The sequence below is a fragment of the Choristoneura fumiferana genome, chromosome 12 (genome assembly GCF_025370935.1).
Source record: "Choristoneura fumiferana chromosome 12, NRCan_CFum_1, whole genome shotgun sequence".
NCBI lineage: Eukaryota > Metazoa > Arthropoda > Insecta > Lepidoptera > Tortricidae > Choristoneura > Choristoneura fumiferana.
In genome coordinates this window covers 14,658,014-14,673,932 of record NC_133483.1, presented here as the reverse complement: position 1 = coordinate 14,673,932, position 15,919 = coordinate 14,658,014, and the positions used below count along the sequence as shown (strand labels likewise).

The window sequence follows — 15,919 nt, the reverse complement described above, 5'->3', positions numbered from 1 at the left end:
GGACTGGATATCCTTTTTTATTTAAGTAAATGAAAAAAATTAGTTCTATTTTCCATTTTAATATGGCAGCCCTCAACCTTGTATCTGCTGCGTGGGGAAACGGACGCCTTCGCGATGATTTTGTGTTTACTGTTTGAATTTTTCGTGTATTTGGTGATTTGTTTGTTAATAGCGTTGAGTTTGAGTATTTCTCCTCCGCATTAACTTTCTTTCACTAAAGTCCATTTATTCGAGACAGGACTCTAGTTTTTACCGTTATTTTCACGGCTGTCCTTTACTAAGAAACCATTCAACATGAGGAGATGCGAAATTTGTGGTATTCAAGAAAAACATTGTGAAAACAAAATGTTCTTTGCTAGATTTCTTCTAAGTGAACATGTGTAAGTAAAGTTACTGATAAATCTGATAATAGGTGTGAGGTTATATTTGGCTGCCGACGTCAATTCGTATTATATAGTATCACGACAATTAAATTTTTATTTCAGTTGTAAGCAGTGGGTGAAAGTAGTTGGCAACGAGATTTCACAAAATCGAAAACCCGGCTGAAGAAGAAAGCCATACCAAAATTCCTCTACCACTACCACCTCTTCTGAAGAAATTCTTGAAGGGTTTCCCCTAAAGATGGCAAGAACAGCCAAGGTAAACACTTTATTTTATTTTCAATTTATCTCTATTGCAACTTGACTTACTGCATCTTATAATAATAATAATAAAATAATAAAAGATATTGATTTAATAGTTTGTTTACAAATTCTACATAGGTACATAACAAATAATAAGTACAATCAAACTATCAAAAGGGAAAGCACTCAGCTTATGCCTGCACCTTGCAGAACAAAGTCCCTTGGCTAACAGGCGCTGTTTTTCAGTCGCCCCATAAAACCATATGATATATAAACCTCCTTACTAGTGCTGGCCTAAATTATTGTCGATGCCTTTTTATGTCTACTGTCAAGTTGTCATATGTATCTTTCTCAATATCGTATGTCGGATTCAAGCTAATTAAAACCAAATATCTATTGGTTTGTCTTTTACTATGCTACAATTTAATTAGCTTAAAATATGCCCGACTCAGATACGAAACTCTGCCCCAATATGGCAAGGTACTTACGACCCGAGAAGTTTGATGTGGATCCCACCGCGACTGAAGCGGACCTAAAGTGGACCCATTGGAAATACACCTTTAACAATTTCATACTCGAAGAGATCCCTGACGGTACCGATTCTTTGAAGCTTAAACTTTTAATGAATCATTTGTCAGCACACATCTTTCCACACGTTCGTGATTCTTCCACCTATGACGATGCCCTGAAAGTACTCGATAAAAAGTACCTCAAGCCAAAAAACATAATACTGGCTCGCCACTTACTGGCTACGCGTAAGCAGAAGTCTGACGAATCTATTTCCGATTACGGAGATCACTTAAACTCCTGGCCCATGATTGTAACTTCGAAGCTGTCACTGCTACAACGCATGAAGATGAAGCTATAAGAGGTGCTTTTATTTCGGGAATAATGTCACTAAGAATCCGGAAAGATTGCTTCAAGAACGTTCTCTCACTTTAGATCAAGCTCTCGATCAAGCTCTCACCTTAGAGACAGCAGAAAGAGACTCCCGGGCAATGACCAGCGGGGCAAACGATGTAAACCTAAACGCCCTGCCAGGAGCATCGCTATCAAAACGCACAACTAGAAACTCCCAAATCTCCGAAGAGCTTCGGAAGAGACAACTAAATGGCGTTGTTTCTATTGCGGGGGAAATACGTCACACCGAAGACTAAAATGTCCGGCTTTCAACGCCCAGTGCCAGCTTTGCTCTAGAAAAGGTCATTTTGCTAATGTATGCAGATCTATAAATGCTACCAATAACGCCGTTGCCGCTGAAGAATCTGCTGTGGACTCTGATGATTCTGAAGTGGCTGCTAATGCCATCTCAGCTGCCTCTCCATCGTCCCTATCAAAAGCCACTATACCCGTAACTCTGAACAACTATCACGCCGACGCTTTAATCGATACGGGTAGTTCGGTAAGCTTTATAGATGAGAAAATAGCGCGACTAATGCAGCTGAAACAGAAGCCTCACAAGCAGACTATCACGCTAGCATCTCAAAATAACGTATCTTTCGTAAGAAGTGTTTGTTTTGCAACTGTCACCATGAACAAATACTCGCACAAACATCGACCACTTCTCGTCGTCAGCAATCTTTGTGCCGATGTTATCATAGGCCATGACATACTTAAAGAACACTCTAGTCTCCAATTCAACTTTGGCGGACCCAAAGAACCTCTAATCTGCAATGTGATGCAAGCTTCGGTGCCTCCCGCCTCCATATTCACTAACCTATCTCCAAACATTAAACCAATCGCCGTGAAATCCAGACATTATAGCGAGCAAGACGAAAAATTCATCACCGAAGAAATCTCAAAACTGTTGGAAGATGGTGTGATAGAACCAAGCGTCTCTCCCTGGCGTGCGCAGGTCTTGGTAGCAGGAGGAGGGGCACATCGGAAAAGACTCGTAATCGACTACTCCTTGACTATAAACAAGTTTACAGAATTGGACGCATACCCCTTACCTCATATCGAAACAATCGTGTCTAAAGTTGCAAAATATAATGTTTTCAGTCAGATAGACTTGAAGAGCGCGTACCATCAGGTGCCAATTAAAAATAGCGAGAAACCGTACACGGCATTTGAAGCTGCGGGGAAACTCTATCAATTCACGAGAATCCCCTTGGGGGTTACTAACGGAGTTGCAGCATTCCAGCGTACGCTCGAATTCATTATAGAAAAAGAAAATTAAAAGGGACATTTACTTACCTCGACGATGTCACTGTATGCGGAAAGATAAAAGCGATCATGATCAGAATCTACTTAATTTTCAAGCTGCTGCAAAAAAGTATAACCTAACATTAAATGATCAAAAATGTAAATTTTGTCAGGATACTGTAAGTTTGCTGGGCTATACTATTAAGAATAACACGATCGAGCCGGACAAAGAACGACTCCAACCGCTCCTTCAGCTACCAGTACCAACCAACACTGCTGAACTGAAACGAGCTCTAGGGCTGTTTGCCCACTATGCGAAATGGGTGAAGGACTTTTCGAGTAAACTACAGCCTTTGACAAATGTAAGCAGCTTCCCGTTAACTGAAAGTGCTGTTGCCCAGTTTGAGCAATTAAAATCAGACATTAGTAAAGCTTCACTGGTAGCGATTAACGGAGATGAAATGCTGACCGTAGAAACTGACGCGTCAGAGTATGCGATAGCTGCTACACTTTCTCAAAAAGGTCGACCTGTCGCATTTTTCTCCAGGACACTATCGAATGCTGAACGTAAACACCCATCGGTCGAGAAAGAAGCATATGCCATTGTGGAAAGCCTAAGAAAATGGCGCCATTTTCTGATGGGAAAACATTTTATGTTATTAACTGACCAACAATCTGTGTGTTATATGTTCAACCAAAACTACTCAAGCAAAATTAAAAATGAAAAAATACAACGCTGGCGTCTCGAGCTCTCCTGTTTTAAATATGATATCATCTATCGACCCGGCTCCCAAAATACTGCTGCAGATGCGCTATCTAGAGTTTGCGCACTAATGAATGATAACAAATTGTATGAGTTACATGCTCTACTATGTCACCCTGGTATAACGAGGATGTACCATTGGGTACGCTCAAAGAACCTACCTTACTCCATAGATGATATAAAGACTATGACGACCTCTTGTAGAGTGTGTGCTGAAATAAAACCCGCTTCTTGGCGACAAAAGGACAGCTAATAAAAGCACTGGCCCCCTTTGAAAGGCTGAATATGGATTTTAAAGGACCCCTTCCTTCAAATTCGGGAAATAAGTATTTACTCACCATAATTGACGAGTACAGCCGATTCCCATGGGCTTATCCTTGTAAAGACATGACGTCTGCGACAATCATCAAATGTTTACGAGACCTTTTTAGTACATTTGGGCAACCGCTGTACGTCCATAGCGACAGAGGGAGCTCATTTATGTCTGAGGAACTGAAAACTTTTTTAAGAGCTAACGGAATTGCCTCTTCTCGAACTACTCCTTACAATCCACGGGGTAATGGCCAAGTAGAACGTTTAAATGGAACTTTATGGCGTGCAGTACAACTCAGTTTACGTTCCAACAACATGGCAGTAGAATACTGGGAACGAGTTTTGAAAAACGCCCTCCACTCTATCCGTTCGCTCATCTGCACGTCCATCAATGCTACTCCTCACGAGAGACTGTTTAATTACCCGCGGAGGTCGCCTAATGGAGAATCTATGCCTACATGGCTAGTGCCAGGACCAGTTCTCGTAAAGAACAATGTTCGCTCGAAAAACGATCCCTTAGTGGAGGAAGCTGAACTCTTGGACTATAACCCACACTATTCGATAATTCGAAGGTCGAATGGCACGGAAGAGCACAGTGTCCAATAGACATTTAGCCCCACTTCCGAATGATTCTCGCTCTTCGATCGACCTTCAAGAAGAATCATTTGAAGATGCTTCCGATTCTTTGGTAAATCCGGATAGCCCTGTTTCAGATCATAATGCAAATGAATCAAGACAAGAAACATCTGCCCTTGAAAGACCCAAGAGGAATCGACGGCTACCTTCTCGCCTACATGACTTTCTGGTAGGAGATGAAAACATAGACGGGGAGAATGATATATAAACCTCCTTACTAGTGCTGGCCTAAATTATTGTCGATGCCTTTTTATGTCTACTGTCAAGTTGTCATATGTATCTTTCTCAATATCGTATGTCGGATTCAAGCTAATTAAAACCAAATATCTATTGGTTTGTCTTTTACTATGCTACACCATAACCCTAATAAATACCATCAATACACATGCACATATTTTTTTTATATACAATATATGTTATAAATTAATTTGCTTCGTCATCAATAATAATGCTAGATATTTTGAGTGTATAGTATAGTTGCCGGTCAGAGCATTAGTAATAGACAGAAAAATTGGCTATACACACTAATTATATTCACCTGTATAAGTTAGTGGAAGCTTCTGGCTAAATTAAACTTTGTTTCAGGTTCAGCTTTGGAGTTGCCCAGTGTGGAATATTTACATGCACAGCCTTCTACAAGTGGTGCGCAGTGTAAAACGGACAAGACATATTTGACAATAAGGCAAGAAATTGTAAGAAAGTTGTCTAGGTAAACATAGGTCATTGACCTGCAATATGACAAAAATTGGATTGTGCGTACCAATTTTATTTTATCTTGCATTAGTTAGTGTAAGCTACTGGCTAAATTTAACTTTGTTTCAGGTTCAGCTTTGGAGTTGCCCAGTGTGGAATATTTACATGCACAGCCTTCCACAAGTGCTGTGCAGTGCAAAACGGACAATACAATACTACAATACAATACTTGTGTAACGTGAAACTGTATTTACCTATGTAAAGAAAAACAGATCCATGACATGGAAATAAATTATTATTAAGAAAAACAACTTTTTTTTTCTTTAATTCGATCATTTAATTAATAAAAAGCGCACCACTACGTGCCGTTTTTTGACAATATATCGATAAAAAAGCACAACACTATGCTGTTACAATATCGATAATATCGACTGTTCCTAACAACACTACTTGTCAATGTGACTTTTTCAGCCCTGTTTAGTCTGTGCAGTTCGTTTCTTGATATTGGCACCAAAAAGACACTGAATTCATACTACAATCGTGGTATTGTTTTTGTATGAGAGTTCCGACTCTTAAAACGTAGTGATTATATACTCTTTGATAGTAGTAATAGTACTTACGTACAGCAGGTCAATTATTGTTGTTTCCTATTATTGACGTTGTAGCGCTGTTAAATTTTACAGTCTGTGGTACTTGTTTGACAGTCGTAGGGCTTTCCACAGGTCGATATAATCATAATCGATAGTCTCCGGTCAATGCTAGTGATGCGCTCTACGATAAATGGGAGTTACGGATGTCTTGTACTAATTAATTTTTATTCATATAAGTTTGAAATAAAACGACCAAGTATTTTTAATCATTTATTCATTAAAGGGTGTCTTTCCATTAATAGACCCGTTTTACCCCCGTAGGGTATAAAACGGAGATTTAGGTTTCAGCCGTAGCTTGAACCACATTGAGATTACCCCTTCGATATTCGTTGTTTTTTCCTTATCTGTGGTAATGTTAGAGCGAGACACACTGTTCTTTTTATACCTGTCTCTTTCTCTCAAGCTCGGGCAGCGCGCGGTGGAAGCCATTTTGTTTTCCAGTACTCACCTTAAGCCGGCAAGGCAATTAAGGGGTGGTTCAAGCTACGGCTGAAACCCAAAACTCCGTTTTTACCCTACGGGGGTAAAACGGGTCTATTTAGGTGTTCGAGCCTACGCTTGAACCACATTGAGACGTGTTTACTATCTGCCGGCGCTGCCCAAGCGTACTGTGAGAAAAACAAGGGTTTCCGTTTAACTGCAATTTATGCAAAGAAACAATTTTAAATTCGTTATATTTATTTTCCATTCAACTAATAACATGCTATAATCTCTTTCCCCTTAATCTCTTAATGTTAATATCACAATATTCATTGAGATCAAGTTTATTTTCTGAACACAATAATCAAATGACATTAAATTTCCCTGAATCACCTTGTTAATCACCTTGATATTAAAATTAGTGTAATAGATAATAATTTTCCTCAGGTAGGGCTAAACATTTCACATAACAAATTTGAGCTTGATTTGCTACCAATTCGAACTTCCTGGAAGTAATGATTAATGAAAGTGTTTCTTGATTTCCAATTTCCCCTGGCCAGTACTTCGTCTATATTATAACGATTGCTCGTCCAATTGCTCGTTGCCACTACGGCCCTGAAGCTTCCCGCCGATGCTGAAATACCCGCTTCTTTAAAAAGCGTCCTTATCCAGCCCGCAATTACTGTTCTAGAAGCATTTTTAGCGGTTCCTCTTGTAGTGATAAACAGATTTAAGAGGTTGCTTGGTCTTCGTCTTTCAGCTGATACGTAAATGAGTTTCTTGACCCAATACACTAAATCTAAGCGCCTTTCAGAGCGCTCCGAAGTGCATTTCAGTAACCAGCCCGACTGCCTGTAAGAAGAGGAGTCTGTTTTGGATCCAAACTTTGGCCAAAACACAATTCTTCCTGGCTTCTCTTCAAATGCCCCATTTTCCAAAGATAAAAGCGTTAGATCGTGGACTCTTCTGCCCGTAGCTAGTAGCAGCAAAACGCAAGTATGCCTTGCCACTGCGAAGAGACTATTTTCATCTACGTCGTATCTCTTTAGGAAACTCAATAAATCTTCTATGCACCATGTTATGCATCTTTTGACCGGCGGATCCCCTGCAATTATACCTTTCAAAATTCTCTTAATTAGTGGGTGACCCGATAGTTCTTTTGCCTGGAGAGGGTTGCTGAAGTTAGCTACTACCGACTTATGCAAAGCGATTGTTCTTGCTCTCAGGTTAAGCACTGTGTGGAGATAACATAAATAATCGGCTAGATGTCGGGCGCTGGGATTATTCACCGATGTGTTTGTAGTTTTAGCCCAGTCACACCACCTTTCCCAAATCGGCCTATATGTCTTGAGCGTAGATTTTCTCCACGAACACTCTAGCAGGTCAATTTTTTCTTGAGGCCATCCGCTTACTTGTTCTGCCCAGCCTGAACCATCCAAACCCCCAATCTCAGGTTTTCTACTCCTGGGGGAGGCAAGTCTGTGCGGAGATCCTTTAGGTGATCCTTCAGATTCGGAATTTGGAAAGGGGGACCTTGAGCCAACCGGCAAAGTTCCGGTTCCCAGATAGCGTTGTCCCAAAGTGGCGTCACTAGAAGAAATCGACCCTTGGCTTTCTGCAGGTGACTGAGGACTCGCGGTATGATCGCTGGCGGAGGAAAAATCCACCCTAGGTCGTAGCACCATGTCCTGCTGAATGCATCCGTAAATAGGCTGTCCTTGTCGGTTGCATCTTCGCTGACGTACAGGGGAACTACTGCTGATCTTTTCGAGGCGAATAAATCTATTTGTGGTTTTCCAAACTTTTGGAATATCTTCGCTAGAATCCGGCGACTGAGGTGCCATTCGGGCAGCGCTTTCTGTCTGGACAGTCCGTCCGCTATCCCATTGTAAGCCCCAGGAATGTGCCGGGCAGTTAGGTGACATTTCATGCGTTGGCAAAGTACCAATATCTTCTCCGCCGCTTCTAGCAACTTCAGGGACTTGGTGCCCCCCTGCTTCTCGATATAAGCGACCGTTGTGCGGTTGTCCGACTGGAGCATGATTGTTTTGCCTTGTAGCTCGGATCCTAAACGACTCAGTACTTCGTACACTGTCCAGAGCTCTTTTACATTGCTGTGCCAATTCTTCTGTGATGGTGTCCATCTTCCCCACATGTGACGCCCGTTCACAATCGCTCCCCAGCCCCCTTCCGCAGCATCCGTAGTTATGAAAATTGACGGGTCCGCATGATGAATTGCGGTGCTTTTGTGAGCGTTCTCCACCACCATATTAGTCTTGGTATTATAACTTCTGGTATCCTGAATTTCGTGTGTGGATCTCTCCTCGAGAGGTGGCGAAGGGCTCTCTGCAGGAAGCGACAATGTAAGCGTCCTAGGGGTATTACAGCTGCTGCAAATTCCAGCTTGCCTAAGAAGACTTTCGCATCGTGCCAACTCCAAAGCCTTTCCTCTAGAAGCTTGGATATACACTTCCGTAGCTGGGTCACTTTCACTCCTGACAGGCTTTTCGCATTGATTTCTGAATCCCACGTGATCCCCAAGTATTCTAGATTCATCGACGCCTTTTTCGATGTTTTTTCGGGATTTATATGCCAGCCCAGGTTTCGGAGAAATGTCAGGGCACATTGTACCTGTCGCTCGAGGACTACAGAGTTCTCGTGCATGAAGAGGAAGTCGTCTAGATAGACAATTACCCGTAAGCCCTTCCGTCTTAGTTGTTGTGCTATCCAGTTCGTGATCATCGCGAACGCCGAGGGGGCGCTCGCTAGGCCAAAGGGTAGACACGTCATCTCGTACACGTGACCTTGATATGCCATCGAGAGGAAGCGACGATGACTTGGATGTATTGGGATGTGAAAATACGCTTGTGAAATGTCCACTTTCATCATGAAGTCTTTTATTCTTAGATGACGAGGTATTTGCAAATGGTTCACCAGGTGAAATTTTGGTGTAAGCACGTATTCGTTCAGCCTCTTTAGGTTGAATATTGGCCTGTAAGTATTGTCTGATTTCTTCCTTAGAAAGAAGGTTGATAGAAAGCCCCTTGCTTGGAGACTTTTCCTGAGGGCACCCGATTCCAGAAGATTTCTTATCTCGAGGTCCATCTGGGGAGAGGCTGGAGTTGTGAACCTGAAAGAGTTCTTCCTCAATCCTTCCAATGGCGGTTTTTCCCAAATGGTATTCTGTATCCCTTGATGATCTTCTGAATGCTGGTCGGTGCCCCCTCCCACTGTCTCGCATATTTTGCGAGACGACCTGCTTGAAAAACGTCATTTCCGGGCTGCCCACTTCTTTTCCTGCGGAGCAGTGAAATAGGGCTTAGCTGGTTTTCTTGAGGAGGAACTTCCTTCCTTTTTGGTCTTTGGCCACTTTTTCCCTGTGTTGGGTCGCGGTCGCGATATTGTTGAGTGGGTTGGCGAAATGGACGAGCCGGTGGCCGATTCTCTTTCGTGGCCAGCTTCGTACTCGCCGATGTTGCCCGTTTCGCGGGAAAAATTTTGTGTAAGCCACCTTGCTCTTTAACTACGTCCGTTAGCATTTTCTCCTCAAACAGATGTGTTTCAGAGGGCGGAATTTCATGAATGATCTGTTTGATTACCTTGTTGCGTGGAGTGAATACTTTCCGCCTCAGCCTTATCACTTCTGTCCTTTTCCCGCATACGTATTGCAGGAGATCGGTGGAGTTCTTTTTGAATTTTGATTCCGGGCCCAGATATTCCTTTTTAACTTTCTTCCTCACGTCCTTAGGAAGACTCGCCAGAATTTCCTCGAAGATTAATCTTTGCTGTATAAGACCGTTTGTGATTGCCCCAGGGTGCCATCGAAGGACTCTAACGTTTCAGCAAATTTCCATTTTGGAGCGACTCCTGCTAAAACGGTGTTTGTCTTCAGGGCACAAAAGGCTGGTGTCGCCTGAAAAAGTTTCCCGGTCTCTCCATATCTTAAATTAGCCCATCCTGACTGACCTAGTCTTTGGCATTCGATACCATACTTGAGTGCCTTAGGGTCAGCCTTTCTAATTTTAGGCTCTTGCTCTGTAGTCTTAGGCATAAAGTCATAGGTATCGTCATCCTCCGACGATTCGCTTTCATGTACTGGCGAATTCTTTTCTGATACGAAACTTTCCCTCGGTTCATCAGAGACCATGCTGTCCGCAAAGGAAGAATCTAAATCCATTGCCACGTTATTCTGCTTCTGTCCCTTTAATGCTTTGATCTCTTCTTGCTGTTCCACTTGCGCTGCGCAAAACTTATTCATCAGCGCCATCTGTTGGCTAAGAATAGACGCCAATAGATGACCACTGCTGTCCTGAGATAGTGGAGTAGGAGTAGTAGGACGTGGCGTAGCCTGGATATTCGTCGACTTCGAATTAGGGGTTGCCGAACTCTGAGAGCCCCTGCCTCTGGTGACTTTGGAGAATCTGTACGGAGTTCAGACGTCACACTTGACCTCTTTGTCAGTTTTGGGCGTACCGTTTTAACTGCATTCATAAAAGCATCATAATCTGGCTCGTGTATTTGTGCCATTATTGAATGTGGCGCATATAATAGGGCTCTTCCTAAGGGCCACTTCATTAAAGAGGCTCTAATGGCCCTATAACGCCTCTCCGAAAGAGAGGTGGCTCCCGGGTCGAAAGCCCGTGCTAAATCCGATGTCGGTACAGCAAACCTCATTTTTGAATCCACTTTGTCTGGTATATCTTGACCCCCAAACAGCTCATCCATGGTATAGTGTATCACTTTCCAGTCTCGCCAGTTATGGGGGAATTCTCGTCTAGCGACCTCAGAATACTCCGTAAAGCGCTCTCCTCTCGTTCCGGTACCGGCGAGTCCGCCAGGTACCCCATTGTGGTCGCAGTTGGCATGATCTGAAATGCATAATGATGTTTTGGAACGAGGCCCAAGTGTGACATTTTTTGGAACGCACCTCATGTACCATAGACTATATTCGAGGCGACAACGACCACGTGTGCGTGTGCATCTGTATCCCTTAGTAGTCTGTGGTCAAACCGCAGACGACAATCGAGACGACACCGTCGTACGACTCTACTCTGTTATATTTTTACGTCGTCGACAGCGGGATACGACGACATGTCGTCAGTAACATGTCATTATGTCGACCATTGAGGCGACCCTTGGTGCGACGTCGACACAATGGCCTTTGTCGTCTTATGGGTACGACAAAATGTCGTCAGTCATTGTCGTATGACAACTGTGCGTCAAAGTATTTTGAGGCGACATTTGGTGCGACGTCGACACGTGGTCTTTGTCGTCTTATGGACTCAACTCTACGAGTTGTAGTATAGGCAAAATCGCCTTAAGCTGGTCCGAAAGGAGCCGAGCATGATGGTTTTCCCGACCCGAAGTACAGCGCTTCGTACAGGTATTTGAGATTGAACCCAACCTACGCGGGCGCTATAGTGTACAACATCATGGAATTTGAGATTTAGTTCTACTCACGTTGTTCTATCATAAAGCCCAGAAGGGGTTGTATCTAGTTGCATTCGGGTCCTTCGGTAAACCAAAGATTATATTTGTAACACTGTAGATGTCTGCACGTAACGAATATCGAAAGCGTACTGGAAAACAAAATGGCTTCCACCGCGCGCTGCCCGAGCTTGAGAGAAAGAGACAGGTATAAAAAGAACAGTGTGTCTCGCTCTAACATTACCACAGATAAGGAAAAAACAACGAATATCGAAGGGGTAATCTCAATGTGGTTCAAGCGTAGGCTCGAACACCTAAATTTATATTTGAATAAAATTTTGAACATGGAGCTATTATTGCAAAGATTAGAAAAACTTACCCTTAGACGAAAGTAGGTGGTACACCATGAACCATTTCCATTTCAGTGAACAGGCAAGGATATGAATATCGAATCCGCGCACCTATTCGATCGAACTGAGTATGGTCAAAATGTCTTTCACATACGCGTTTCAACAGTTGACTCTTGGTTACAGCCCGCAAATAAGGGCTAGTCGGTACTAGCAACGACATCCAAAGATTACGTAAATAGTCGTTTTTGGGCATGCAAAATAGTTTGTTAGTGGCACTTGTTGAATTACAATCAACAACACACTTGAATTTTGCCATGTTGGAAATCACTGGAATATCACTCGCACGAAACACTACCGCAAGTAGAGTATTGTGTTGTTAAACAGAGGAGGATGGCTAATCATGGAACTAGAACTCGACCAAAACGGGAGGAGAACGCAAGAGAATACCGTATGTACCGTTATGTTTAAAACACAATGACGAGTAAGGACATGACAGCAAAGAAAATGGCGGCGGTCCACAGATTGTAATAATATCATACAAATGGCAGCGCTACAACGTCGATGAATGAAACTAAACTGTCAGGCCCCTTGTAGTAGCCTTACAGGTGTTGCCGCGTTGCCGCCATAGAAATAAAGTAAGTTGGAGATTCTTTTAAAAACGACCGCTTACGCTTACCTTGCTGAAATGGCACGTCTTCTGTTTGAAATTGATTTCATGTCAACGTCAAGTCAGTCAAATTCATTCATTCAAATGTCAACAGGATTTCGCGCTGTCATCGTTCATCCACCATTACGTCTCTATATTTCGGTTTTTAGATTTTTTTTAACGTACAACGGCAAAACCTACTAGACACTGGCAAAATTATCCTCCAATGGACAACAAATGTCAACAAAATTATTAATTATCTATTCTGTGTCAATGACAAAATGTAAATATCTGCTGTGTTGGTTGGTGACCGAATGACCGATCGTACTTACATACACGGGAAATAAAATTAGTATGATAGGTACTATGATTACTAATTTCTGAATTTATTTGAACGTTAACAGTGTACTACTTCGTTCCTAGAAAAATATTTCTACTTACCAACATGTTTAGTATCTACTGCTCAACTGCTATTTCTAGATTGCAAGTAATAAGATCATTAAGGTTACTTCATCGAAGAGAACACCGAAACTTTTCGCAAAACTCTTTAGTTTTAGGAATAGAAACTTCTTGCGACGATACTGGTTGTGCTGTTGTTAATGGTGCTGGTGATTTACTAGGAGAATCCTTATTTTCTCAAAATGTAAGACATCTAAGGTATGGTGGCATAAACCCTACAATTGCTCACGAATTACATCGCGACAACATTGGGAAGGCTGTAGAAGAAGCATTGGAAAAAGCTGCTATAAAAATTAGTAACATAGACGCTATAGCCGTAACTGTGAAACCTGGTTTACACAATAGCCTGGAAGTAGGAGTGAGATATGCAAAGCACCTATCAAGATTACATAATAAAACAATAATACCAATACATCATATGGAGGCACATGCTCTAGTCGCTAGGATGTATTACAACATACCTTTCCCCTTCCTAGCTTTGTTAGTATCTGGGGGCAACAGCCTTTTAGCTGCTGTTAGAGATGTTGATGACTTCCTGTTACTTGGGGACACCTTAGACAATGCTCCTGGGGAAGTAATGGACAAAGTAGCTCGTCGCATGAAGCTGAGAGATCTGCCTGAATACTCCCAAACAGCTGGGGGCAGGGCTATTGAATTAGCAGCAAAAAATGCCAATAAACCCGACATGTTTGAGTTTCCATTACCTTTAGTTAAACTCAGGGATTGTAGTTTCAGCTTCAGCGGTCTGAAGGATTATGTAGAAAGGAAATTGAAAGAGAAAGAAATTGAACATAAAATAATAGGTGATGGCATTATTCCAGAAATTAATAACCTATGTGCAGGATTTTTACATGGTGTTGCAGAGCACATAGCACACAGAACAGAGAGAGCAGCTTTGTTCTGTGAATTTAAGAAAATTATCACATCCAGCAAGAACATAGTGGTATCAGGTGGTGTGGCTTGCAATGATTATATATTTGAATCAATCAAGGTCATTGGTGACAAAAGGGGATATAAAGTCTATCGGCCACCACCAAGAGTTTGTACAGATAATGGCATAATGATAGCCTGGAATGGATTAGAGAAACTGAAGAAACAGCCCAATGTAAATATATTAAATGATGTTCAAGTGGATGCCTATGCTAAACTAGGAAAGGACATTAGAAATGAAGTCAAAGATGCTAATTTACAAGTGAGAGTTACTAGGATAAAAAAGAAAATGGCAGCTACTTAACATTATAGCAATTTGTATGTCCATGCCATAGCTGTAGGGCTGTTAGCAATTTTTGTCACCATCTATTTTTGTTCTGGACCATATTACTGTAATACTTGTTCTGTAATATTTGTAGTATATTTCCAGTCATAACTAAATGATAATTGCAGCACAGCAGGGTAAAGTTGTGATTTGTTGTTCAGAACATCAAAATTAAATGTTAATAGATAAATTTTATTGTAAATAAAAATCGTTTTTTTTAAACTGGCTTTTAATAAATTAAAACTATCACTTGCTGTTATATTGATTATTAATCATCATGCATGTTTTCCAGTGGTTCCATTGAATCTACTTTGGCGCCGCTTGTTGTAAATCTGTAAAACAATTGCAATATATTAGTTTCAAAAAAAATGGACACTGGTTCTTAGTTGAGCACACACTGGTAATATTAATACATTCTGACACTCTTAAATCCAGGCGATGTTATATTAGTTGCCTAGTTCTAATTTCAAATTTTGTTAATGATTGATCACAATCCAAAAAAATTTTTTGGTTTTATTACAATAATAAAGCATTTATCAGCAAAACATTCTTACAAAACATGGTTATCTGATTGGACAGGACAATTTATAGTAAAATTAGTGGTTACAAAAGAGTTCTAAACTATCTTAATATTAGTTGTCTTTAGTAATGCATTATTGCTCTTATTTTTCAAAAACAAACAGTTTCAAAATCTATCTAAAGCCTCTATAAATACTTTTACAGTTTCACATCCTAACTTACACCAGAACTGTTTTTAGTCCTTCTCATCTGAAAAAAACCAAATCGATTAAAAATGCTTACCTTTGAAAAAGTACCTAGACTCATGTGGCCATATTAAGAACTTTTGGAACATGTAAATTTGTAACCCACAATTTTTAGGCGTAGGTTTTGACCTTGTGAGACAATTACTCCAATAAACTGCATTTTTAATTGCATTTCGTTAAAAGTTTAAAGTAATCCTATGAAGTACTGCGAGTGAAGAGTAAACTTACGGGCAGGTTTGCCGTTGGCCCATGGGGTAATCCTGATGTGGGATTCATCTCTCCTTAACGCTTCAACGCGGTGTTCCGGCTTCAGGGCTTTACGGAGAACCTTCGCAGCAATGTTCGAGTAGTTGATGTAGCTGAAATTTATATTGGTTATCTGTAAAAACTCCGGGAGATGAGAATTTGTTAACTGGCAGAACTAAACTTACTTAAGACCAGCTGCTCTCCAAGCACTCATTATGACAGTTTTATTATTTATTTTCAAGGAATTAGCAGACTCCACAAAAATGGGCCTTTAAAATTGAGTTCGGGTCAAATGCAACCAGTGATGTAACAGCTCGATAGACTAGATAGAGACAGACACTGTCAATTATGTCAAATCAAATTAAAGGTTAGAATACAGATAACAAAAAATAGTTATCAAAAATTCACATCTTTATCAACGTAATCATATTTTCAGCAGTTTTACTTTAACCTCGAACGGCTTGTGCATTGGGGTTACCAAAGTAATAACGAATTTCCTAAATTAAGGATTTTATGTTGGCCCATTACGG

The 15,919-nt window shown here is 41.2% G+C and overlaps 2 protein-coding genes across 3 annotated transcripts; one reads left to right on the top strand and one right to left on the bottom strand.

The window, feature by feature from the left end:
* Positions 1 to 13,023: 13,023 nt before the first annotated feature.
* On the top strand, positions 13,024 to 14,601 carry LOC141433802 (tRNA N6-adenosine threonylcarbamoyltransferase, mitochondrial-like). The gene has a single exon (XM_074095904.1). The coding sequence runs from the start codon at positions 13,111 to 13,113 to the stop codon at positions 14,356 to 14,358; it is 1,248 nt and encodes a 415-aa protein (XP_073952005.1). The 5' UTR covers positions 13,024 to 13,110; the 3' UTR covers positions 14,359 to 14,601.
* sun (ATP synthase subunit epsilon stunted) lies at positions 14,551 to 15,708 on the bottom strand. 2 transcript variants are annotated; one of them, XM_074095906.1, is made up of 4 exons: positions 15,575 to 15,693; positions 15,372 to 15,502; positions 15,121 to 15,147; positions 14,551 to 14,711 (listed from the first exon to the last, which is right to left on the bottom strand). In XM_074095906.1, the coding sequence occupies exons 1-3, from the start codon at positions 15,601 to 15,603 to the stop codon at positions 15,134 to 15,136; spliced, it is 174 nt and encodes a 57-aa protein (XP_073952007.1). In that variant the 5' UTR covers positions 15,604 to 15,693; the 3' UTR covers positions 14,551 to 14,711; positions 15,121 to 15,133. The 2 variants fall into 2 exon arrangements, with proteins under 2 accessions (XP_073952007.1, XP_073952006.1); XM_074095905.1 differs by lacking the exon at positions 15,121 to 15,147 and having other exon boundaries at positions 15,575 to 15,708.
* Positions 15,709 to 15,919: the final 211 nt, after the last annotated feature.